The sequence below is a fragment of the Cygnus atratus genome, chromosome 1 (assembly GCF_013377495.2).
Source record: "Cygnus atratus isolate AKBS03 ecotype Queensland, Australia chromosome 1, CAtr_DNAZoo_HiC_assembly, whole genome shotgun sequence".
Taxonomy (NCBI): domain Eukaryota; kingdom Metazoa; phylum Chordata; class Aves; order Anseriformes; family Anatidae; genus Cygnus; species Cygnus atratus.
The window spans coordinates 12,884,595-12,912,462 of NC_066362.1; the positions used below are offsets into that span (position 1 = coordinate 12,884,595).

Genomic DNA, 27,868 nt, shown 5'->3' on the forward strand with positions numbered 1-27,868 from the left:
CTATGGAATTCCATCTGATTCACGTTTTGGAAGACAACCATGGTTCACTTCAGGTCATGGAGATGCCCCTCAAGAAGCATATATGATATTTTATTGATTCAATTCTGATTGAGATCTTATCAGATGATCAACACTAATCAGCTCTAATCTGTCTCAGCTTCCAAACACAAAACCAAGTGTAATATTTTTACAGCAGTACTAGAAAAAACAGATGGAGCGACTTCCAAATACATGGCAATATGATAAAAGAGTTTCAGTGGAGAGAGGGCCAAGTTCCAGACTCTGCTCCAATTTAATCAGTTGGGAAATTAAGAGTCCTACTATTTGGGGGAGGGAGTGGGGGAGGGATGGAATAGTTATGAATATCTAGTTTAGCACTTGAGTCTTTTCTTATTTGGTTGGGAATTCCCTGCTTCTGAGCAGCAAAGGAATCTTTGCCCTGAAATTTGTTTGTTGCTGTGACAGTCCAAAGTGCTTTCTGTTATCTGAAGAAGGCTTTTCCTCATATAATTTGTGTTTTACATACTCTGTTATTTTAAGCACACTTACATCGTGCTAGCAATTCACAATAAGTGCTACTGTACTGTAATAGTGTAATATAATAATTGTATACTATTTCACAAGTACATTTTCTACACGGTTTTGAGTTCAATCAAATTGTATTTATAAAATAGAATTCTAGCGGAATTCTAACCACCAAGTGTGATTTTTGTTTTGCTCGTTTTTGTTTGACTTCTTATGATATTGTTTCCAGCAGGGCAGAGTTGGCAAGTTCACCGGAACACACGTTCAGCATTGTGTCTAAGCTACTTCCCTATGAATGCTACTACCCGTTGCCAATCAGATTAACTTTTTACTGTGATGTTACTGGCAAACTCTGCTTACTAAGCTTAGGTAACTCAATTTGTTTCAAGCACTGCTAGAAGCAGGAAGGGCGATTGGACTATAAAACCATGGAACAAACCTTACAGAGTAGTCCAGCTCTTCAGAGTACTATCAGAAATCTATCGAATGAACAAAAGAGGAAATCATCTTTCACATTTCAGTAGTGCCTCCTATAACAGCACTATATCCAAAGTAGGCACGTTTATTTGAATTCATTTTCATGGAATGTAATTAAAATCCTTCACATGTACAGGATTCCATGGCTACTGTAGCATCTTTAAAAAAGTATGAATTTTGATTCATATCAAAAAAGTTTCTTAATTACAGAAATATTTTTTGTCCCTCTTTAAGAGATACCTAAGGACCTCACCCTCAACATGATCCTATTAATGACTTTTAATAGGATTGTCTTAATCACCATTTAAATGGTTACTTGTTTTCCTGACTGACTTTTGAGAAGCAGAACAATCCAGACAACCCATTGCTTCTATTGGCAGCGTAGCACAGACTGCTACACTATTTTGAAGTAACAAATAAAGGAGCTTAGATAAAAATGATCAAGAATTGCAATGTATTAGTCTTAGCTACTATTTCTATTACATGCACGCTGCACAGGGACTAGAGCAACTACAGTGGGGGGAAAAAGCAACTGGAGCTTCCCTACACACTAAAACTGTACTTTGTAGACAAGAAAACTACCAGAACATTGCAGCCAGCATGCTGTCATGACGATTTCCACTATAACAGCTTAATTTATATAGTTAGGCTATGCGACCACTATAAACTGTGATTCAGATTTTTAACTGTTACTGATATAAACCACCACTCAGATACTGTTATATACTCCAAAACTGAGTAGTTCCAAAGCCAGAAGACAAGATAAAACCAAACCATCCGCAAACTCATTGCTGGGTTATTGATTTCCTACCACCAAAACCTGCTCAGGATGAATTGTCCTAAGATAACGCGATTATTCCTATATATTAACTCTAATGTTTCTCACCCGAACCACTAATAGGAAAATGGCTTCCTGTACATTTGGTGATAAAGAGTAAAGGCTCACTTCTGCTAGGCAGAGTAAGATCTGGGAAGGAACCTTCTGTACAAAGCTAATAAATCTGCACTTTCCAAACTTTATCATGCTCATTCATCAGAAATAAAATGAAAATTCACAATCCAGCTAGGCTGAATATCGAACTCCACTCATTTAAATTAAAACAACCTATCCTATTGTATTTAGCCCACGAAGTTTCTTATCACGACTACAGACCTCAGAACTATTGCATGAATTGATAGATTCTAAAGGGAGTTAATAGAATGATGTATGCCTTTCTTTCCAGGAATGAGAAAAGCTTCAGACTTTCTAGAAAGAACAATATAGAAAAGCTAAATCCCCTAAACTAAAATTTTTTTTTTTTTTGCAGTATGATGAAATAACAAAGGCAGTATGTCCAGCCTTTGAGAAAGCTGTATGTTGACATCAGAATACTGTATTTGAGTGTTAAAGGCAGTCTCTTCTTTCGTGATCCACTGTAAGGGTCAAAAAAAGTCTTCACCACTTCAGATTTAAAATTGCTTTCATGCATTTCATGATATTTCAGATATTTCAAAGGCTCTTCAAGATACTACTAATAGTCCCTTTAAAGAGCTACAGAAGCTACAACAATAATACATTGCAAGGACAGTTAAAATTCCTAAATAAAAACAAAGATAAAAGGCAGTATGTATTTTTGGACTGTAGGAAGAAAGAAAACACACACTCGACAAGCCGTTTTTCCCATAGTGCCAAGCAGTAAACTGGAAAACATAACAAACATTAATAAAAAAGGAATAAAAACAGGGGCCATGAACTTTAAAGAGGAAATATGGAAAGAAAAATCCTCAAATGCCATGATCATTAATTAGTATTTGTTTTTGAGTTTTTCTGCTTTTGTTAAATGGGTAGAGTATGAAACTTCCTGACAAAGGCGTTTAAGTTATTTTTCCTTTCCCCGACGTGTTCCAGTGCAAACACTACTTCAACACAATGTGACATCTTAGTATGATCACTCATTACCAGTCCTGCTCAACTACACCAAGGCTGTGTTGGGACAAGACCAACGTAGCACACAATACCATGCAATACCCAGCTCTCAGCTGAAGAATCAGATTAATGCTCGACTCCTAGTTTAAAATTGGGTGCAGCACTACTATGGAAAGGGAGCAGGAGAAGAAAACCTGGATGAAGATTTTGCCACTCCAGAGTTTAAGATAAACATTGATCAAGTAGAGTTCATACACACACATAGATTGTTTAATTTCAATTTGCTCTTCATTATACTATTTAACAAATAAATTCCAAAAGGTCACGCTTAGACAAAAGTTCATGTGTTATAAAAAATATCAGTTTTGGGGTAACTACTGCTAGTCAAAGCAAAAGAACAAAGATCAGCTGTCAATTAGCATCACCTCCCCAAGGCAGGAGCACATTTCTCAATTTAGATATTGCACTGAAGTCCTGTGTTTCATTCATACTAAAATTCTTTCTATTGCTTTCCCCAATGCAATTGCATTTGGTATGTACAGTAACTATTCTTTCAATTATCTAACATAACTTTTACAATCAAGTCTTCAGCATAAGCTAAGCACAGCGTAACTCATACTCAGGTAAAAAAACACTTGTAGTCCAAACAAGTTCTGCATCTTCCCTAACACAATTGAACACAATCTTAAAAATTTGCCTTTAAAACAAAAACTCTACTAACTGAAACTCGTATAGGAAAGACACATACCACTCCATCTGCAATCTTCCAGTCCGCACAACTTTCATATTTTTGCAGCTGCTTTTCAAACAGTTGTGCTATGGCTCGATGGACAAGTTCATACTGCTCCTATAGTAGGTCATCAGATAAAAATTAGTGCATGAGATCCTTGAAAGGATGATGGTATATTATCTTATTGAAAGAATCATTTCAAACTGTACCTTTGTCTGCACTGCAGAATGCCTTTGCGTCCTCATTTCCTGTATTAAATTAAATACATTGAATTCTTCAGGTATTTTCTGAAATATAGAAGGAAGTTAATGATATTGACAATTATTTGTAAGAATAGCAACACTTTTGGCTGTCTAACAGCTTTTGTATGTCTAAGTTATGTAGGTATGGACAATCTGTTCTCTTGACTTTGGAGCTACTCAGAACTATTTTGAAAAGAAGTTCTTATCCAGAATTGGTTTTAAACATTTGATTTAGATGAGATAAGATCATTTAAAGAATTTTGAAAATGTGACATCCAATTTATATTGATGGCAAGTGGCATTAATATGGCACTTGAACAATAATGATGTTGCATAACCTAGAAATCCTAGAATTTGTTTATCTCTGTACATTTGAAATCTTGAGACTTCAGAAGCTACAAGATTAAGCAGAGCCGTTGAAAAGGTTCAATTCAGAGTCACTTTATATTGAAATATATTCAAACAGTATGATCTAAAACTACTTTTTTGTAAGATAAAAACTTGCTGTCAAAACAAAGTAAGTTCACACAAAAGCATAAATGATGAAAGATGAAACTAAACATCCAATCTGTTGTAAGATTTTTGGAATGTTTTGAAACATTTCACAATTTTAGTACATTTGGGAGCTCAATCGCTGTTATGAAATGATGGAATGTCACAAAATTTCTTCTAAGATTCCTTACCCCAGCTTTAAGCAAATTCCATGTATAATCTATGGCACAGATGGCTCCTGTTCTTCCACACCCTGCACTACGAGCACAAACAGTTAGATATGTTAGAAGTTGTTCTAAATGGTTGAGAAGACACTATAAATTTCATATTTCTAAAGTCCACATGGAAAAGAAAATTAAATCCCTCGACTATTACTGTAAATTCCCTCAATGTAACACTATAACACTGTAAAATCAAAAATCTAGCAGTGCAAAACAGAACATGAGTTTTAAATGTAAGTTTTTCACAGCCAATCAGAACTATAAGCGTGGAAGATGTTTCCATGTTGACATTTTTATTGCTTCTTTGTTCACATTATTCGTAGTTACCACTACTTCAACAGTAGGGATTCTGTCAAGGGAAAAGTACAACACATTCACAGAGTTCCCACATTTTTCTGATTCAGTATCCTATCTATAATTTTAGGTAAAAAGCAGAAAATAAGAAGTAGGGTACAAAAAATGACAGTTAACTATCACATTTATTCTTCAGAATGGCATGAATGCATCTATATTACAGATAAAGTTATAATGATGTATATTTGTTGTACTAGAATTATATGGTTGACATTTAAGAAAAACAGGACAAAGTGAAATGGATCTCAGTATTAAAGAAATTCCTTTGGGGTTTAGACTCCAATTACTTATAATGACAATTTAAAACAGCATGCAGGTAAAAAACAGTGGATTTCTACATTTGTAGAGAACAACCAAGCTATAAAGAGTCAGTAAGCCTCCAACAATTCATTATTTCCTGGCTTATTAATTTGAATTCAGTTTTTCCCACATATAGTACATCAACTTTTGTTGTTTAAAAAAAGAAAAGGATCAAATATCACAATCAAAAACTTCCCAGAGAATTTATTAGTTGTCATCACCTTGCCAAAACATTTTTATGGCAGGTTAGTTTCAGCAGTATTTCTGCTAGCCAAATTTCAAGTCAAGGATGAAATTGCTGCTTGGAAGCAAAGGCTTGCCATTCAGAAGCTACAGCGTAGTGATTAGTCTGCACCTGCCCCATAGCCTACCATATTGCTAAAGGAGCCTTTGTTTCCATATATAACCTGCAATGATCCTTATAAAGTTTGTCCTAATGATGATTTCAATGTCTTAAAAACCACTAAACTACTTCCTTTTCCAAGAGTAATTCTCTCATAAGTATTCTGTCTTCAGCTGAAACAGAATCCAATTTTATCATGGCGTTTTTCAGACAATGAGGACTAGAATCATAGAATATCCCAACTTGGAAGGGACCCATAAGGATCATCGACTCCAACTCCTATAGAGTCCTGGGAGTATCCTAGGACTATATTGTTTTGAGCTAAGTTTTGACATGAGGAAATATTCCTTCTTAGAAAACTACAACAACAATTTCAATTTATAATCAAACTAGTGCATCTCAAACCAGAAGTCTAAATTAAAAAAAGTATATAAGCTTTAAAAATAAATGTACTTTATGTACTAAATGTACTGATACCTGCAGTGTATACAAATTGGTACGTCTTCATGTTCCTGATATTCTCTCATCAAGCTGATCATATCCAGAATAGAATCAAAAGATGATGGGACATCATGATCAGGCCAGTTAACATAATGAAACTGATAGACACTACGAGTCTCCTAAGGGAGATAGAGGAAGAAATGCATAAATAATACCTATTTGAGAATCTTTTATGAAATAAGCACTTCTGTGAGGCTCCTTACTTTGTTTAACTTGGACAATCAAAGCTGTTTATTGTATGAAAATATTGTATGCAGTTGGCCTTCTGGGCTGCAAGCACACACTGCTGGCTCATGTCAAGCCTTTCGTCCACCAGAGCCCCCAAGTCCTTCTCTGCAGGGCTGCTCTCAGTGAGTTCTTCTCCCAGTCTGTACTCATGTCTGGGACTGCTCCAACCCAGGTGCAGCACCCTGCACTTGGCCTTGTTGAACATCATTAGGTTCATACTAGCCCACTTCAAGCTTATCCAAGTCCCTCTGAGTAGCATCCCTCCATTCTGTTGTATCAACTGCACCACTCAGCTTGTTGTCACCTGCAAACTTGCCGAGGGTGCACTCAATCCCACTGTCTGTCATTGATAGGTATTAGACAACACTGGTCTCAAGATGGACCCCTGAGAGACAGCACACATCACCAGCCTCCACCTGGATATGGAGCCATTGACTGCAACTCTCTCGATGCGGCCATCTGGCCAGTTCGTTATCCACCAAATAACTACCCTTCAAAATCCATCTCTCCCTGATTTAGAGACAATGGTGTCACGTGGGACTGTGTCAAAGGCCTTGCAGAAGCCCAGGTAGATGCCAGTGGTTTGACTTCCCTTGACAACTGATGCGGTCACTCCGTCACAGAAGGCCACCAGACTGGTCAGGCACAGTTTGCCGTTGGTGAAGTCATGCTGGCTGTCTCCAATCACCTCCTTGTCTTGCATGTGTCTTAACACTGCTTCCAGGCAGATCTGTTCCATGATCTTCCCAGGCACAGAGGTGAGGCTCACCAGTCTGTAGTTTCCCGGGTCCTCCTTTCTACCCTTTTTAAAAATGGGAGTGATGTTTCCCTTTTTCCAGTCACCAGGGACTTTGCCTGACTGCCAGGACTTTCCAAATATGATGGAGAGAGGCTTAGCAACTCCATCAGCCAGTTCCTTCAGGACCCTGGATGCATGGCACCAGGCCCCATAGACTTGTACCTGTTCAGTTCCTTCAGGTGGTCTTGAACCTGCTTTTCACTTACAGTGGGAGGGACTTTGCTTGCCCAGCCACTGCCCTGAAGTTCAGGGGCTCGAAAGGCACAGGAAGCCCGACTGGCAGTGAAGACTGAGACAAAGAGCTTGTTGAGTACTTCAGCCTTCTCCATGTCTGTTGCTACCGGTTGTCCCCTTTCGTTTATCAGAGGGGGTATGCTCCATGGCATTTCTTTTCTGTCACTCAGAAGTAAATCCCCTTCCTCCACTGAACTTATTTTAAAGCAAACTTGTGGGTCTTTGCGCACAGAAACTTAGCTTCCAACTGAAACAGCTACTTTGGACATTATCAGACCAGTGAAAACACTGTAGCTAGTAAAATCAAAAGAAAACCCAGTCTAAAAAAAATTTAAAAAGAAATGCAACTGATTATGCAAAGCCAATGTCATCAGCAGGGAAGAAGAAAAATTATAGCTTCCTATTAAGGTCCACCAAGAACTTCCAGTTAACTACATTTAAAGAGACTGATTTTTCATATCTGCAGAACTGTCAGAAACAACTCTGAATTTATGCTTTTTATATGAAAATTAATAATGAAGAGGAATCTTCATAGTCCTTTTTTATTGTAACTTTAAGAAAGAACCTGGTGTTTTAGTTTAAAATAATCTTTAGGTTTCAAGCTGCTTTTTCTCACAGAAATTAGAATAATTTTATATAGTCATAACTTTTTCCCCCCACAGTATTTTGAATGCTACTCCATTGAAAAGCTTACAGAAGGGACAAATCTTGTCTCTTATTCTAGAAAACTGGAAAGTGATCTTAAAAGGATATTTATACCACAAACACATATTTTCCTCCCTAGTTCAAGACTATATTTAGAATTCAAGATAAGATGAAAAGTCTACGATTCGCTGCCCATCTATGCAGCATAGATCTGTTCCTAACAAGGTAAAACCTCACAGAAATACTGAAACGAATTTGCTAGGTAAGTTTGAAGAAAGATCATTTTATCAGCTGCATAGGTTGAACATCAATGTATCTTGTTAAGCCTTATGCTACTCCTTAAGAGAAAGTAAACTCTGGACTCTGTGCTAAGACCAAAAGCATATAAAAACTAAGTAACAAAAAGCTGCAGTTTGCATGTAACACAGGCATCCTACGAAATTATAGGAGTCAAACAGCTGAATATGTTTTGCATTTATAGTATATGCAAGCAAAACATAAGAAAAGCTACAGTTTCTGAAGTAACCAGTTCTCATAAAGTTCAAGTATTAAAAATAACATAGGTTCTGCTTTGGGGTTTTTAATTTCTTTTCAGTTCTGTTTTTAAGTGCACCATTTCAGTAAATGTTGCAAAAACCACAGTTGTTACGCAGAGAATTGCTGCTATAAAAAGTTTCATAGCATGGTCAGTTATGAGCATTCAGGAAACACTAAGAGATGAACTGCTTAAATTCATGTGTCTTACTGCAAACACCTAGGAAGCTGCAGTTAACACAAATTACTCCTAAACACCACTTCATTATTAAGTGGTTTTCACAACCGTTGTGATCTCAGTCATTGACATGGAACAAAGTACTCCTAAAGAAAATAAGCCCAACTGAAACTAACTTGTAATAAGCAATTGCTTATTACAGGATGCCAATCAAGATGACAGGTATTCTTTAAAGCGGACTGTCAACCTTTGTGGTTTTGCAAGAGAGCTCTTCATTTATTTTTTACTGGCTTACTTTTCAGAAAAATAAGCTGCCGCCCAGAATTTGGCATTTAAGTTCATTCACTCTTAACCCTTATAGGAGAATGCAAGTGCTCTTATTTCACTGAACAGATAAATCCTATATACAATCAACACACATGATACTTAGTTTTATCAAGTCGGTTTCATGATTTACAGTAGTTCTTTGGGACATAAGATTTTAACCAAGACGAATAAACTATTTTTTTCCATAAAGAGACTAATTATAACCATGCTCAACTGCCAACAAATATTGTACGTGAATTGGCTTACCAAACATGCATTCTTGAAAATAAAAACTCTTCAGAAGTCTTGAGCTCTCTTTTAAAAGTACATTTCTATCTTAACCCTTGGATATAGCTACACACGATTCTCCTGTTTCCCTTGCAGAAGTTTACCAAGCAGAAAGATAATGTAACTTAACTTGCAGGAACATATTGTATTTTCATAAATATTTGAACTCCACACAGCAGAGTACTTTTTTTTTTTTTTTAAGAGAAAGAAACCTTGAAAAAATCATGACATTGTCCTTCTTGCTTTATTTTTATTTGGCAGTACAAACGTATTAATAAGCATCAGAAATACCTTTTAACATTGTAAAACCCTCTGGACAATAAAGGAAAGTTTATGGGATGAATTTTAACAAATACTTACACTTTACCCAAAAAGAAGTTGACTAAAGGGAAACGGTTTCTTTTGACAAGTTCGATTTAGTTTGTAGTCATATTTTCAGCTAGTTTAAAGAGTAAAATTCTGCAAGGTTCACAGCAGCTTTCTAGTTGTTAATGCATGCTGTTAAAGATGATATTGCTTTGACTAACCAAGAACACACATACGGGGGGAAAAAAGCAGTTTCACTATGCTCTTCTCATGTACTAAGCTTTCAACATCACCTCTACACTCATGATTTACATAAATAACCGGCACCTAAAAAAATGAAGAGATTTCATCAGTTCTGTCTATCGTACAATTTTAAAGAACTTTTGACCAATCACTAAATCAAAGTTGAGATGAAAATTTTTTCGCATACTTACATTTTGAAATTCAAGTAATAATGTCCTAATGAAGTAATCTGTTCTTGCTTGCTCAGCTTCCTAAATAAGAGAAAACAATAACGAATGGATAAAGAGATGGATATGAAGTATGCAGTAAATAACTAAAATTTTTTTTAATTTACTGTTTGCATATCTATGATTTTCCCAGAAAGGGGCAATCAATGTTAACTCTAAAACAGCAACAGCATAGCTTGCTGTACACAAGACACTTGTGAAAGATTTTGCTTTTATTTAAAATAAAAAGGGGTGTTTTCAAAGTGAATAGGCTGCACCTGAAACTGTAAGTCCTTGTAATCGTATTTCAAAGCACTACTTTTGCTTTATTTCTCCATGCGTTTTTTTCATTTAGTTTTCCTCCAACAACCATCCTTTTCCAACACTTCTGTTGTATCAGCTTCAGCCTTTTATCACTCTGTCCTTGCATATCCACTTTCATTCCGCCCACCCCCCCCCTCCCAATTATTTTCAACTAGGGGTGCATCTGAATGGATCATTATAATCATCTTGATTGTGACCAAAAAGCATAGCTTCTAGGCTCCTAGGATTTTCAAATCCACCTTTGGGACACCAAAGAAGGTTTATACTGCACATATCAAGCAGTATTATTGTACTTAAAACATCAGTAACAGCACTGGTTGAAGATGCCTTAAAAAGCTGAAGTGCTCCAGCTTTCCACAGTGAATTTAAGAGACTGCATATATGTTTTAATGCATTCCTTTCTCATACTGGGAATTTACCATTTTGCATCAAGAAAATAGTTGCGCTATCTTGCAGGTTTAAAGGAGATACTGCACAGCTAGCAGCAACGGAGCCCTTGTACACCACCACTGCACCTAATGGTGACGCGTTCTCAGCTATACCTCAGAAGTCAATTACAGACACAGACACAGATTTCTAGGTTGGAAGAGACCTCAAGATCATCGAGTCCAACCTCCGACCTAACACTAAGTACTCCACTAAACCATATCACTAAGCTCTACATCTAAACGTCTTTTAAAGACCTCCAGGGATGGTGACTCCACCACCTCCCTGGGCAGCCCATTCCAATGCTTAATAACCCTTTTGGTAAAGAAGTACTTCCTAACATCCAACCTAAAACTCCCCTGGCGCAACTTTCGCCCATTCCCCCTCGTCCTGTCACCAGGCACGTAGGAGAACAGACCAACCCCCACCTCGCTACAGCCTCCTTTAAGGTAACTGTAGAGAGCGATAAGGTCGCCCCTGAGCCTCCTCTTCTCCAGGCTGAACAAGCCCAGCTCCCTCAGCCGCTCCTCATAAGACTTGTTCTCCAGACCCCTCACCAGCTTGGTCGCCCTTCTCTGGGCTCGCTCGAGCACGTCCATGTCCTTCCTGTAGCGAGGGGCCCAAAACTGAACACAGTACTCAAGGTGCGGCCTCACCAGAGCCGAGTACAGGGGGACAATCACTTCCCTAGACCTGCTGGCCACGCTGCTTCTTATACAAGCCAGGATGCTGTTGGCCTTCTTGGCCACCTGAGCACACTGCTGGCTCATATTCAGCCGACTATCAACCAGTACTCCCAGGTCCTTCTCGGCCAGGCAGCTTTCCAACCACTCATCTCCCAGCCTGTAGCGCTGCTTGGGGTTGTTGCGCCCCAGGTGCAGGACCCGGTACTTGGCCTTGTTGAACTTCATACAGTTGACCTCAGCCCATCGGTCCAGCCTATCCAGATCCTCCTGCAGAGCCTAACGATGTACACTTGTTCCTTTTCACAAATACTTGTCAGGTATGTGGCCATCACCCACTAGGCCCAGGAAAGGAACTCCCTCTAATGGTTTTCAAATCAATGTGAGGTAGGAAAATGCTACTCAGAAACTTTATGGACTAAAATTTTTACATAAATGCTTTCCCAAGAAGATTGACTTGAAGTGTCCTTAGTTCTTGGTACATTACTTCAAGGCAGAATTAAGAACAACTTGATAAGGTGGCATGTTAGCTCTAACTGAGCTTCTTAAAGTACATCAACTAGAAAATAGCAGCAACTCTGCCTCAAATGGACATAACTTGAAGCTATGGAGAATTAAAAACAGTCTGGCAATCCATTTAGGGGTTTTCAGTTCCACTGTTTCAGAAGCTCCAGAGAATAGTGAATCACTAGCTCCTGAGTAGATCCTCCAGCTTTAAAGATAGCTTTTATAACAGTTAAGGTCATTTTAAAGGTGCAGTTGCACGACTGTTCAGAGATCCAGATCACCAACAGTTGCTCTCTCCTTCTTCCCTCTGTTCACAATGGTACATATCTGATCCCATGATTTTTCCTGTACTGGGAACTACCTTAGTAGAAAGGTGATCCAGAAACTTTTGACCTGCTTATTTTTACTGCTGTAAGCTGGTGTAGCTAAAAAAGCTAATCAGAGTGTCAGAGAAATACCAATTTAATGGAAGGGACACCAATGTCATACAGAAGAAACAAAGAACAATGTGCAGTGCTGCCTAACTGTGGAGATTAATGAAAGCAAACAAGCTGATTTAACAGCTTTAAAATATACTACTGAATCTCAATGGAGTGCCACAAAGTATTTAAATAGCTAAGAAGAGTATTATGTTACTCTAGGAACATTAGACTAGTATAATGTTCAGGCTGTTCTACTGACCTGTAAGGACAGCAATAACGAGAAGATGTCAAAGACTTGTTGTCTAAATCAGCCTCAGGTTAAGAAGATAACTATAAACTGATGAACTATCAGTACCCAGCTTTTCCTTTAAGTTGTGATCAAACATCTCCAGAGCTGTTAGAAAACTAAACCTTTATGTTTTAAAATAGGAAACTCACCTTCTAGACTAGATAAGTATAGGGATAGGTAAATGCTGGAATGTGAGAGAATCTACACATTCGAAATTAGTAATCAGAAAACCGGGAAATGTGATATAAAGAAGCTAAATAGGTGTCATTCACTATTTGTCATAACTTCAACTATGAAGAACCTGATTAAACTACCAGACGGGAAGATTAAAAATAAGGACACAAGGAAGCATTTCCTTCCAACACCACAACGATGTGAATATCAGAAAGATGAGGTGACAAAAAAAATCCCGAATGAAAAAGGTTGTCAAATTCACGGTCCACTACATTATAAAAATATTGATAATCCAGAGGCAACACCCAATTAAAAAGTCCTTGCTTAGAAAGCTGGCAACAAGTACAAGGAGAAGGATCATCCTACACACAATTTATTTTCTCCTCTTTTGTTAAAGACTGTGTCCATCACTGAATACAATGTGATAGACTGGATGGACCCTGGTATGACCTGGAAGCAAAATCTGGATGTGATCACAACTCCAAGAGCCAGAAGTGGGACAAAACTGTCCACAAACATATTTAAAGCAGGAAAGAACAAGTATACATAAACGGGTGTGTATGAAGTCAACCAGATATTATTTCACATCCAAGGAACACTGATCTTAAACTCCCGAATTTATTTTTCGTGGCTACGCTTCCATATACCTTATTTACACCCATGCTCTAAATATCTCACAAGCAACAAAGCAAACGTCTGCTATGTAAGTGTTCCCCTTTTGTGAAGTGATAATTACATCATGACTTCTTTTACTACACAACTTCCTCTAGATATGATAGGTAATTGCAAAAATGCACTGGGATTTCAGAGATTGTACTCTTGTGCAATACTGAGATGACAATGTGCCAAAAGAATGATTGCTTTCAATTCCCTGTTGTGCTTAGTGTAAGAGTTATCCACAGTCCCTCTTTCTGCATATTTAATCTCTCAGAAATCCTTAAGTTATCATTTATAAGCTAGTATCAAAGCTAGATGTTCTAGCAGTTATGCTTAGAGATCAGAACTGCTGAAAACACTGATGCAACATGCAATGGAAACATTCATGCTTCTTTCATCTTTCTGAATTTATAGCTTACTTAAGCAGTTCACCTTGGGAATTCTCCAGGAAAAGCTTCAGACCTCCTTAACGCTACTCATTTTTGTTTTGCTTTGAAGAGCAACAATGGTAGCAAAGGAAATATTTTCAGATATATCCATCACCAACAGAAGTAAAAAAAAAAGTAGTTTCCATTTTCTCTATTCACGCTACTTAACTTCACGTACCTTAAAGAAAATAAACTATTCCAGTGTTACTTTCATTTCTCATGCACATCCAGAATGCACAAGTGCTAACGGAGAGAAACAACTGCATGACTATTATCTAAACCTTTGAGCATGGTACAGACATTCAGAACTACCCGATTTAAATCTAAAGAAATGACACAAGAAACAAAACCAGTGCACGTACGTTACCCACTTTTTTTATTTTAAATCATGAAGCATTCAAAAAAAAACCACGAAGCTTACAGGCACACATCGCTTTCCACAGATTTCTTTTGAGATTCTTGGTTTAAAGTTTGGTACTGAACAACTAAAGACGTATTTGTTTCTAATACAAGGTCTGATACAAGTTGAATAGCTATTTTAAGCTACAGAAGCATTAAATCCTTCAAAATTAATTTACAAAGCTTTATACTTACACATGAAACTCGAAATGGTCCAAAAGTTACTGCTGCTTCTCCATACAATGGCCAGTAACGTTCACATTTTTTCTGTAAAAACAAAGAATTCTAATTTAGTTAATGTGTAATATTGAAAGATGATTAACAGGAGAAAAACCAGACAAGATGATAATCTCTACAGCCTTATTTTCTTGCCTATTTGGTGCTTCCTAATATCTGGCTACTGGTGCCTGGTGATTAAGTGGTAGCTGAACTTCTTTTAAGATATTAAAATGTCCTTTCTTTAGGTATCCAAAACAAACAAAACCACAAAAAAAAAACAAAACAGGACATGAACTTCATGACTACCTACATACGTGCAAGCATGCATCATACAGTGGGAAGCTACAAAAGCAAATCTAGTGTTTGTGTAAGTTCAGAGTTAACAATTCTGGACCACATTTTTTTCCTTCTCAGTCTTAAGAATACAACAGAGATTTAAGAAGATAGATTGTTTTTGCAGCTGTATCAATTGACAGGAAATTCTGAAGGACTCAGGATTTTGATAGTTGGCCTACATTCCAATAAGAGCAGGACTTTTATCCAAAGTAACATGTCCAGAAACAGACAATTAGTTCAGTTCTTTATACAAAGATATAACGTATATTGCATTGATAGAACTCCTAGATAATAATGTAACACTATGAACAGAACAAGGAAGAGCAGTCACATCATTATTTGCTGTGCACAGAAATATAAGGGTATATATATTCTAATTCAGCCTGGCAGATTGCTTTTATAGCTATGGATTTTGCACAGTTTCACAGATATTGGCATATTGCCTTACAAGGACAATGCTCACTTATGTTCATATTAACCTACTTACCCTTCCCATTTCAAATTCCCGACAGGCCATTACAATTATCTGAAAAGAAAAAAAAAAACACTTGACATTAGCTAGCTTTAGATTAACTAAATTCATGAATGCCTTACTGCTTGCTTCTAACTGAGAAACACAGATACGCTTTAAACTATTGAAGAGACTAATTAATAGTATCTTCTTACCTGCGGATGCATGTTCTTTTAATTCTGAAATCATATCCAAGTTTTATCCCATACAAAATAATCCACAACACTAACAGAATAAAATACAATAAACAATAATACAGTAAAAAGCACCGAAACATATGCTACTTGTTACAGTAATAAGTAACTACATTTTACGTGTCAGGTAAAACAAAACAAAACAACAAAATTAATTGCAGAAATACTAATTTGTTAGGCAAGTCCACATTGAATAATACTTATAAGTTAACACCTGACACTAACTGTTTGAACAGATGTAGAAAATATAAACCAGCAAGTAACCCAAAATTAACTTAACTAGAAAGGTAGGCTTTTATTTTGTTTCAAATGCTTCTACACCTGACATTGCCAGACCACACTAAGTCAGAGCTGTAAGGTCTTGTAAAGGAGAAACAATCAATTACTGGGAGAAACATAATCAAGTACTGACCTATTAAAAAAATTGCACGATTTCAGACTTAAATTAATACATTTCATTCACATTATTAAATTCAATAATGACATACAGAATGCTATTTAAGCTACAAAATTCAGATTTGTGATGAACTACTGCTAAAAAATTGACTAAATCACCATCAATATTCTTGATAATTGCTAGCACAGACAACAAAATACACAATCCCTGTACCATGAAATAGAGTAATACACAATTTTTGTTTTTAAGTAGGTACTTACGGCAACATTGTATTCCCATATCATCCTCCAGAAGTCTATTACTGTATTTGCTAATGGTCCCTGGGTAGCAACATATGCTTTCGGCCCATGTACTCCCTAAAATTGCACAAAGGAACCATAAATGTTTACAAAGAAAACTTATCCGCACTGAATAAAAAGTTTTCATTTGTAATTATGTAAAATTAGATCTTTCTGGATCCAACAGGAAGGGTGCAGATGAAATATGAATCCCATTTACATTAGCAGGAATTTTGCTACTGATTTCAAGTGGGTCTAAGATAACATATTGTGCTGGGAAAGATTGCAGCAGAAACCATTACGCTAATAATTTCTCTATATTCCAATTCTGAACATTCTCTTTAAGTCCTCATTGTTTATTACATATTTAATGATCAAAATTTGATTATTTCTGTTAAAGCACCCTCCCTGAAAAAAAATAATTAAGGAATACCATATTTCAAAAAAACTAAATTTTAAAGATTGTTATATATAGAACTTGAAGACATTTACATTTAGCTTCTGAAGCTAAGTATTCAAGAAACGAGATTTACATGAACACCCGTTTCTGAATAAGCATTACTGTTAGAAGCAGCATCAGAATAAGACTACAGAGAAAGGCCAGGAAATTCACCATTTGAAACTGAAGTCTAAAAGGTTTTTAGCCAAACTCTGGCTTGGTTTTAAGAATGTTAGGTCCAACTCCATTGCCATACTTCCGCAATGAACAAGAAGTGCATTCTAGCAAGCAATTTGTCAAATGCCTCATTTAGGATCTCTAAAAACAGCTTCTCAAAATCTGGTATTTTTAAAGATATGAACTGTTAAAACAATCATATTTAACTTTGCTGTGATATAAAGTCCAAATTTGGTTGACTGTGACTTTAAAGTATTTCATATTATATTTAAACTTAGAGCGATATTAGAACTTATATTGTTTTATAAAATGACATTAGGATTGTAAATTTATTTAAGCCATAGTGAAAGAAATTTTTTCCTCATGGCTTTGAATTCTAATCTCAGACTATAACATTAAAACTGCACTGATCTGAAATAAAAGCTTAGAACAAATTTTAAAACTGTTAAGATAATAATACATACCTTAATAAAGTTTGCATTAATGTAGTCTGAATCTTGGGGGGGAGTTTTTAAGGTCAGTTTAACCCGGCTATGATCAACTAAAAGAAAAAAATATATATATTTAATTAAAAATGTGAACATTTAAAGCAGTATGTAACAGCAAATATACAGTATGTATGAAGTGTATACGACAAGTTAAGCATTAAAAATGTTTCCCTAAGTCAAGTCATAGAAGCAAGTAATGTTCCTCAAAAAGTAAGTCAGTCAGTTACTGAAATCAACTTATGGATAACTCAGCTCAGGTAGAGATAAGCAGAATAGTTCCTACTGCTATGTGCTTCTAATGCTCAAGTTTACAGAGTACCGATTACTGGAATCCAAGCGTGATTCTTTACAAAGAGGTAAAATCCAATTTATCAGAAGCAGGCAAAATGGCAGTTACACAATATTACCACAGACCACGATAGGCAGAATTAAAGGAAAGCTTAATGTATTCAGAAAGCACAAAGAGTCAAACACCATTGCATAGTTAAAGCAGTGGGCAGGTCTCAATGTCTCTGCCAAGGAGGAGTCCATCAACTATTACAACAAGAAACGTGCACTGTGGCTTATTGCTTTGGCACAGACTGACCAAACACTAGGCTGGGCACTTGGCTGGGGCACAGAACATGCCCTTGCTAAACAAGAAGCAGCCGATTGCTTCATTTAGAGGGCTTGGACTTAAATTTCCACCTTGATCATCAGTGACTGTCTCAAAAAAAAAAAAGTTTCCTATAAGAACAACAGATCTTTCAAGATCAAAAATCCTCAGCAATCTTTAAAAAATATTTACTACTTGTTGACAGAACAAGCTAAGCATCTTGGCATTCTTTTCAGCGATGGAAGAATCGGTGCATCTTCATACAGAAGCAACTTGATGTTTCTTACTAAGGAGGACAGTAGGCAGACATCATGTTTGCCAGCCCTTCCAGCTCTTCTTGATACCAATACAAAAATATCACTCAAACTGTTTCTACAATAAAAGGCTTCTTATTTAATTTAGTATTACATTAAACTGGAAATCAAGACTGACAAAAATTACCCTATAGATTTGAACTGGGGACCACGAGTGTCTGCAGAAGCAGCATCTGCTCAAGCAATTTGTTACTTTCTGTTCCCATGATCAATTCCCTCAACCACAGAGCAGCTGCTGAAACTTTTGTTTCTTCTTTACTTGAAGCTCTGATAGAGAAAAAGTCTATCCATTCCTAAAGAGGAAATATGGTTCGTGGGTTTGGTTTTCATTGTTGTTTTTTTTTCAAAAACATCACTGGTAACAAATGCCCAAAAGTATATGCTAAGAGTTACTGCTATACAGGAAGCTCTTACAAAAAGCTTCCAAGATGTTTTTTTTTTTTTTGCTAGCGTCCTGATAATATGCAAAAAACAGTTGATTACCATGTAATGCTTTCTAAAAAACAAGCCTAGATTAACACAAAGACAACACTCTTAAATAACAGCCCAGAGAAACCCCTAAAGCATATTACCCTGTAATACATTATCACACTCAGTGTAGAAGTGTGAACTCTATGAACATGCACTGACGTTACAAACTTAATACTAACAAGTATTTTCACATGGCAGATCAGAATAATTAAAGCAGTGGGGCTAAAGAGAGCTATCTTCTCAGCACAGTAAATCCAAAATTCTAGAGCAGTTTCCAAATGTCAACATTTATAGCCTTCCTTTACCTGCCACAGCTCAAGCTCTTCTACGGTTTTAGCTCCAAAATAGAATTCTCCAAGAAAAACTCCATTGCAAGTTCCAAGAAGATTAAGTGCTTGCTATTTATTTTTGGTCTTTGTATGTAGATATAAATTGGTGTCTTCAGCTAGTCAGTGAATGCCATGGTTGATTGAATTATTGCTTAGAAGGGCTTCATAAATTGTAACACGACCATGCACACGTTTACTCTGAAGCCTGTGCTGACTTAGTATTAAGGTACCGATCTCTCTGGTAGTAGCAAGAATTTCTGATAAGTAGTGTTAATCTCTGATTAAGTTACATTTGTAATCTTCTAGATTTACAGAAAATAAGCAAAAAACAATCATTCCCCTTCCTCCTCCAAAACATCTCCTAGCTTTCATTTCTCTGTCAAGCTGGTCTCCCATCACTTTATGGCTGGAACTTTTCAGTATTTTAAGATATTCTTGCTTTAACTGAAGGTGTACCTTCAGTTTTCCTCGTTGTCAGCTTCGAGTTTTGTTCACTGTGCATGCTTTTAGATCCCAATGCCTCCATTTTTATTTTTATATAAATGAAAGCAAAGCTCATCCCCCACTGTGGTTGCGGTCATTTACTGCCACAGTGGCTACTGTCTTCCACGGAATCAGCCTAGGTGCTACTGATACTTTCCTGTATTTTTAATGATCTACCCAAACACCAGCATGGAAGATGGAAGAAAGAGGATAAATGCGTGGTAATAACTTTCCCTTTCTTTCACAGAATTAAACACGTTTCCTCACAATTAAAAACAAAAAATCCAGTGGCATTCAACTATTTTAATACCATGTGTCTCCGCTTCTCAGTGCAGCAGTGGACACCATGCCCACCTTGTTAAACAGTCTAGGGCCTCTGGCTCTAGGGCAAAATTTGTAAGTGTGGCTCCAAGCTCTGATAAATGTTAAAAGAATTCCATCAGTAGAGAAATAGAACCAACAAGTACACAACAGTCTGAAACACAATCATTCTCTGAAGTTTATTACCAGAATACATCTTGAAAATGAAAGCTAATGATGCTTGAGACCATTTTCAACTTCAAATAGCCTGTAAGCCTCTAAACACTTCTGAGAAAGCTAAGCAGAGTAAAAAGTATCTGTTGTTAATCTTCTGGGATATGAAAAATGGCATTTGTCAAAAGATTAGCCTTTAATCTTGTTGTCAGTTGTCCATTTTAAGAAGCACAGTAAAAGCCACTGAGATATATGGTCTCATGAGATAAACAAAGTGAACCTGCAACAGGCAATCTTATCATTATAAGATCTGTTATACCCATACATTGGTGGTTTTAAAATTTAAATTCTGCTCTGACTCACATTTTATGTTTGTACATGAAACAATTTCATTTGGGCTCTAGCAAAATACAAACAGAAGATAATCCAGCACTGAATGCTCGCAGACATGGTTTGCGGGATATGAACCCGCAAAAGATAGATCTATTTTACTTCAAACCACAAACCCAGGCTCCTTCAGGCTTCTTAAAAATTTCATCTAGATCTTATGCTGACACGTGTGTATTTTCTACCATTAACAACATGCTCTGAAGAAAAAAAATACAGCTAAGCGCATAGCAAAGTTCTAGACTATCCCAAGTTAAAATGAAAGCATCAGCTCTACACGTCTTGGCACCTAGCTAATATTTTCGTTAGGTGATAGATCTCCTAACAAAATATATTAGCCTTTACTTACTTTGCCTTCTCAGTTGAAAACAAAAACTTTATCTAAGTTATCTTTCAAAGTACCTCCAATTTTGCCTTTCAGTAATAACTAAATAGTAAAACTTACAATACCTTAAGAGTAACAAACACTTTCCTTTATTCCCTATTAATACACAAATCAGACTTACATGGCAATATATCCTTGTATCTATTCTTTTTAACATTTTCTTCCTTTTCACCGGTGGCTGTTGGGTAGATCTTCTCTGTTCTGTATTTTGTGGATAATCTTCTTAACCTCTGAAATAAGACATTTACATTATGTTTTCAAGTCTGAAGGTAACAGAAACATCACTAGGCAACTGCTTCAGTTATGAAGAATAAGTAGATCACTTAAGAAAACGTCTATCCTTTTACAATATTCAATATGATAAATATATTTTAAAAACTAATTATCTGGTACTTTTAGGTCATCAGCAGTTTACAATCAAGTCGAAACCAGCTCGTGATACCTGGAACTTTTGATAAGCCACTACAATGTGGTCCTACAGCTACTTCAATTAGAACATAGGCTGCCTTGTTAGGCAGTAATGACTGCATTATTAAGAATACCTGTGAGGAACAGAAAAATCTGTTATTGCCCACAATATCCATAGGAACACCAATAAGCAGGCTGGCTTAAGAACAGCTGTTATTTTGCTTTGAAGCTCATGGCTTCCCACACACAATTGAACAGGAAGCAGAACCTAGGTTTTAGCAGGTATTGATTCCTAACAGTCAACTCCTGTTGAGTTTCAAGCTCATCCAGGAAAAGAGGGTTCCTGCCACTCAGGTATAAGCTATTCCCAATTAAGATGAGTGACAGGAGGTCTGCTGAATTCACAGCAGTATGGTTTTTCTTTTTAAAACCCCCTTTATCTATTTCAAATCCTGGAAATTTGAAACAGGCATAACGTCTAATAATAAAAGCCCGCCCATCCCTTCTGGCAATGTGGGAAACAACAAAAGAGACACAGCTTTATTTCATCCCACTCAAGTTACACATTTACAGCCTTCAACTGAAGAGGAAGAGTACTTCTGTTAGATTGCGTAGACCTTCAGATTTAAAAAGGAGCTTGAAAGACCTCATAAAGTAAATGCTCTCTTCCAACTAGAACTGATTGTAAAAACAGCCACTTCATTGACACACTGACATAATGGTGACATACAAAATGATCAAGAGGAAGACAGAAGTCATTTTAAAGTATTTCTGTTGAGAGGTGTCCTGCACAGGTAGATGGACAGAGGTTGCTCATGCTCCCCATCCTGCCAACTTTGACGTCTGATGATCACCCCTGAAGATCCAAAATGTTCATGGCTTTCTTTTCTTTTTTCTTTTTTTTTTTTTTCGTGTGTGTGTGGGGGCTGCAATTGGGAGAGGTTGGTTATTAATTAAAAATATGCATCTTGTTTATTACAGTATGCACAACAGCATACAGGCAGGACATGATAAGTAAAATTTGAGCTGGCTGGAAAGCCACTTCTCTTCCTGAATTCTTCTAAAATTACCAACACACCTGGGAGACTCACTATACTCAATTTAACAAAGAAGTAAAACTGAGTTGGTAATTCAAGCTCTCCAATAATTCTTACAGGAAAGAAAAAAAAACAGAATTAAAAAAATAAATAAGTTTAACATTTCTGCTACTACTTAGAGAAAAACGCTTTCATGAAATTTGTCTGTATGTAGAGAGAAAACAGTAAAGTGGACAAAACTCTGCATGGATTTTGTTGACTACTAAACATCTAAATCCATAATAGCAGTATTCACAGAGCAACAACAATGGCAATGTAAACTACAGCAAATCAAGAAGTACACATTTTCAAGGTAATTCCCAGAGGATTTTTATTGCCGATGGAACCACTGAATGCTAAAAAGAGCAACAAAATTAGCACACAGGGTTTTTTCTTAAAAAGCACTGCTCTTGAAAAACTGGCAGTGTTAGTCAACGCAGAAAAAAAAACAGTAAACATTTGGAGGTGGGATAGCAAGTCTGACCAAATGCTGATCCAAGTGCTAGATATATTATCTGAAAAACATTACCACAATGAGCAGAAAGATTCAGTTTTTGAAAAGACATCTTAACAGCCCCAGGCAAGAAGCTTCCATGCAGACTACACTGATCTTTGCAATACTAAAACCAAATCTGCAACCTATCTTCCTGTGGTGGTTTTACCCAGCTGGGCAGCTAGACTCCGCCACAACCACTCTCTCACTCCCCCCTCCTCAAAAGAAAAGGAAGCAAAGGCCACATGGAAGCACAGAGGGAAGAAAATTACTCTCTACTTCCTATCAATGAGCGATGTTCAGCCACATCCCAGGAAGCAGGGCCTCAATATGCATAGCAGTTGTTCGGGTGGGCAGACATCTTCATAAAGAGAGCCTCCCCCTCCTTCCCCTTTCCCAGCTTTTATTGCTGAGCGTGGCACCACAGGGTATGGAATATCCCTTTGGTTTGGGTCAGCTGCCCTGGGGATGTTCCTTCCCCACCTCCTGCCCACCCCCAGCCTGCCGGCTCTGGGGTTTGGAGGAGCCCTGACACGGTGCCAGCACTGCTCAGCAGCAGACACAACACGGGCTGGATATCAGGGCTGCTCTAGCTGCCAGTGCACAGCACAGCGCTACGTGGGCTGCTGCGGGGAAAGTTAACTCCATCCCAGCCAGAGCTAGCACACCTCCACACACAGCAGGCAGCTGGAGAAAGCTCCCCTGTAATGTGTGACAGACAAAATACCACGGAGTGGTGAACTGCACGTGGGAGACATGGTCCTACATAGAATCATAAAGGTTGGAAGAGACCTCCAAGACCATCTAGTCCAACCACCCCCCTACCACCAATGTCACCCATTAAACCATGTCCCTAAGCACCACGTCCAACCTCTCCTTGAACACCCCCAGGGACGGTGACTCCACCACCTCCCTGGGCAACCCGTCCCAATGTCTGAGAAGAAATGTCTCCTCATTTCCAACCTGAACCTCCCGTGGCACAACTTGAGGCCATTCCCTCTAGTTCTGTCACTAGTTACCTGTGAGAAGAGGCCGACCCCCAGCTCCCCACACCTTCCTTTCAGGTAGTTGCAGAGCACAATAAGGCCTCCCCCTGAGCCTCCTCTTCTCCAGACTAAACAACCCCAGTGCCAACAGCTGCTCCACACAGGACTTGTGCTCCAGGCCCCTCACCAGTTTCGTAGCCCTTCTCTGGACATGCTCCAGAACCTCCATGTCCTTCTTGCACTGAGGGGCCCAAAACCGAGCACAGTACTCGAGGTGCGGCCTCACCAGAGCAGAGTACAGGGGGACAATCACCTCCCTGGTCCTGCTGGCTACACTAACGCTACATAACGCTGCCCTCACCTGCGTCAAAGGAAGACAAATGCTGGCAGTGCTACTAAGACTGGACACTGAACCCGGAGTCTAGAAATAGCAAAATAAGTATGCATAATTCAGAAATATCAGCTAACAACAGCAAGACTGAAGTAGTTTGAAATAGGCTCTAAACCTCCAATCCAACAAAAAGAAAACAAGAACAAAAACCACCAAGCCCCACAAAGAGAAACCAGTGATACTTCCCAAGCATAGCCACAAATATGAGTTTGTATATTGTTCCCCATCTCAACCTGGTTGTGGGTTTTTGTTTTTCATATTATTCGTCTTATTTTTATTGGGCCAAGTGCGCTGACTGTGCTTAGAAAAAAGTAACAAAAGTTTAGAGAAAAAACAGCCTCTGAAAACCATGAGCAGAAGCAGAAGTTTTTTTTGCATGAGAAGAGATACTTGAGGAAGTGATACAGGAAAAACAGTAGGTAACAAAAAGCACCCTAGGAAGATGATCTTTTTTGCTTTGCCTATTTTAAAGGCACACAAAAAAAACACCGGTGTCAAGGGTACAATGCAATTCTACTGTAAACCCAGAACACCAAAAGTACCTAATACCAGCTTCCATTTTCTAGCAACTGATGCTATTAGAATTCAGCATATCCTCTCCTCTGCATGGCCCACTTGTTACAAGTCTGCAAAACAGAGTGGAAAGCAGGATTAGCACAGGCCAGCTCCAAGGCAAAGACTAGAAATGAAATACAGTATGATTCTAACAGACATCTCTGTTCCTAAAATACTTTAAGACCCATGCTTTTAATGCTTATTTGTCAGCTGTTCTCTGACACGGGTAACAGAAGATAGGGACAATCATGAAAGCAACCAAAAAAGAATAAGCATGTTTATGCTTTGTAGCAGTGTCTGCTACATAGAATAGTAGCTACTGGATGTTTTGGAAGGGAAGGATTTGATTAGATTAAGGAAAGAAACCTGAAAACCAAGCCTTGAATGAAGTACCCCTGGAAAAGTGCCGGACTACAGGAGCAGAATTCACACTCCATGCAGCAGAAGATTTCTGCAGAAAGCAAAGCACACACGCTGCTGGTGTAAGATGCAAGAGAGATTCGGTGCTTCCCAGGCTACAGCCTGGAGTGACCAGAAAAAGGCGAATGTGAGCAGGAACAGAGCGGGGTAATGACAGGGCAGAGGAAGAAAGAGTTTTGTTCAGACTACATTAAGCCGATGACAAGATATCCAGCAAGATCCGTCACAGTCCACTTCCATGCTAATTCATAATAAACAACTGTGGGCAACAGAAAGCAGCCCTCACATTTGGGCTGAATCAGTAAAACCGCCAGGCTGCTCCCCAGCAGCTCCCCGGGCAGAGAGAGCTGGGACAGGAGTGAGCCCAGTGCTCCCACAGGGGGCGGCAGGCCCTGCCCTCGTGCTTCCACATCCACACAGCAGCTGTGCAGCACCTCAAATCTTCTCCTGGGTGCCTTTTAAGACTGAAACGGTCAAAAAGGAACTGAATATTCACGGTATACTTTAAGAACTATGTTCACAAGGCCTTAACTTCCAGTCTCATTTCATTAGAAGTGCTGAGTTTAGTTTCACCGTGCTACGAAGCGGGCTGTGGGACAGTGACAGACACCACGGGATGTCGGGGCGAGCCTTGGAAGCAGCCTGAGTTTCATAAACACGCTTCCAGCCTCCACAGCAGCTTATTACGACAAATTGGTACAGTGCTTTTGAAAAAAACAAACCGACTTTTGACATCAAGCAAGTGGAACCACACTATATCAAAGAGAACATAGTCCAGGCAGCTCAGGAAACTCATCTGAGTTCCAGTCAAGCCTTTTTGTCTATTTTACCCTTTAGAAAGCCTGTCAAGACGCACGGCTTAATGCCAGAGAAATGCTGTTTGTGGATTAAAGAAAATATTTATACTGCTTATTGAGATTTGAAGAACTCGCTTTAAAAGCCTGAGCATTATTTAAGACATAAAAGCTCTTCTGCCTCCTCTCCGGGCTTCTTTGCAAGGGAAGCGTGACAAATAATGTCACTTATTTAAAGCCCTCAAATAATCTCCTAAGACTTATCCGACATTTCCAACCGTCAGAACCTGAGTTAACAAAAGGCAGAGCTGAGCAAACACCACTGTTTCACCTGCCCTGGAGGAGCAGCGTACACCAGCGTTACCCACAGCTGCTGGAGCACTCCAAGGCTCCCACGACGCGGTCGCTGCGTGACAGCGGGCACCAACCAGCCCTCGGAAGTCCTCCATGGACAGCTACGGCACCGGAGGCGTGAGATAACACCAATCACACAAAAACATATTTTGCTTTGCAAAATTCACTTCAATGTATTAAACATGGAAAAAAAACAAAACCTTCCATAAAAATTCACTTAGTAGTCAAAGCATAAAAAGATACTGGAAAACACTTTAAAAAATGTTGCATTAATGCACCCATTTCTTAAGACATTTATTTCTAGCATAGACTGAACCTTTCATTGTGCTTACTAGAAGCAGGAGAAGAAAAACATGCACTATGTTCAGCTGTGCTCTCATCCTCATAATTTAAATAAACATTCCTAGGGCAGAATAAAATTCCTAGCCCTTCCATACAGTGAGAAAAATACACCTGTAGGGAGAAATGTCAACCAAACTACCATAAACATTTCAAAATGACTATCCTCTGGTAATCAATGGTCAGACAACAGCTTTCACATTCTGTATCAACGTTATCAACACAGAGATGTCAGAGATCCAAAGGCAACTTGAGGGCAGACCGACACAGCACCGCTCCAACGGGACTCTGACTTGGTAAAACCAAGGTGTTTCAGAAGTATTTTAGTTTGGAGTCCCTCCAAGCCCACCCAGTGCTTCCTTTGCTGGGCCACCTTCTTTCCACTCCAAGCTCCGGGAAGCACTGGGACAAGCTGATGTTAATAAACGCAGCTGGAGGGCCCACACGGCACACCACTGATTACCCAATATTGCTAAATAGCACAAACAACGCAAAGTTTCATAGAATTTCAGGTATCATGCTTTCATCTACATCTCTCAGCTATCTGTGGTTTACATTCGTATTTTAAATGCTTTGCTTACAGAAAAAAGAATAAATAGTTATGATACCAATACTTAACACACACATGAAATTACAGATAAACTTAATTTTTGAGAGTATCGCTTTTACCACTCTGCCTTAGGAGTATTTGAAAAACAGCTTATACTTGTCTGACTGTAAATGTCAGTCTTTCCCCAGATATTCCTGTCAGCTTTCAAGTAACAGCTATTTCTGAGTATTCCTAGCCCTCGTGCTGTAAGGCGAAAGCCTTCCCAAACACTAACCAAGCATAAACAATGAAAGGAAAATGATTCAGGTCCATAAAAGAAAAGCTTCACTGTATCTCAACATTTATGGATGGCTTTGGCTACCAGGAATAGCCCAGATCTAACTAATTTCTCTGAAATGAAGCCATGACAGGACATTGCAAGCTGAAGTGATAGAAAGAACAAAAGTGAAGATAGAGAAGTGTGTTACCCTAGCACTCCCTTCTAGCAACGCCTACCAGTTCCTGAGCTCTAGGCGCTCCTACAAGGGAATCTCCTGCAGTGATTAACATGTGAGGCTGATAACTAGGGTCTCTTGGGCACTCCATCTTCTGTGTTTCACAGCAGGTCAACGACTAGTCTACAATACACCACTGTGCTTAAGAAAGCTGGTGTGAAAGC

The 27,868-nt window shown here is 38.3% G+C and overlaps 1 protein-coding gene across 6 annotated transcripts in view; it reads right to left on the reverse strand.

The window, feature by feature from the left end:
• Positions 1–27,868, reverse strand: part of PTPN12 (protein tyrosine phosphatase non-receptor type 12) — a 113,175-nt gene that overhangs the window by 22,295 nt on the left and 63,012 nt on the right. For all 6 annotated transcript variants that reach the window (XM_050708140.1, XM_050708139.1, XM_050708138.1 and 3 more), the window contains 10 exons: positions 20,966–21,074; positions 17,383–17,459; positions 16,285–16,380; positions 15,410–15,448; positions 14,563–14,634; positions 10,044–10,103; positions 6,068–6,210; positions 4,564–4,630; positions 3,848–3,925; positions 3,657–3,755 (listed from right to left, as the gene is read on the reverse strand). In XM_050708140.1, coding sequence (XP_050564097.1) covers positions 3,657–3,755; positions 3,848–3,925; positions 4,564–4,630; positions 6,068–6,210; positions 10,044–10,103; positions 14,563–14,634; positions 15,410–15,448; positions 16,285–16,308 — 582 coding nt within the window. In that variant the 5' untranslated portion in view covers positions 16,309–16,380; positions 17,383–17,459; positions 20,966–21,074. The remainder of the gene's footprint in view (positions 1–3,656; positions 3,756–3,847; positions 3,926–4,563; positions 4,631–6,067; positions 6,211–10,043; positions 10,104–14,562; positions 14,635–15,409; positions 15,449–16,284; positions 16,381–17,382; positions 17,460–20,965; positions 21,075–27,868) is intronic.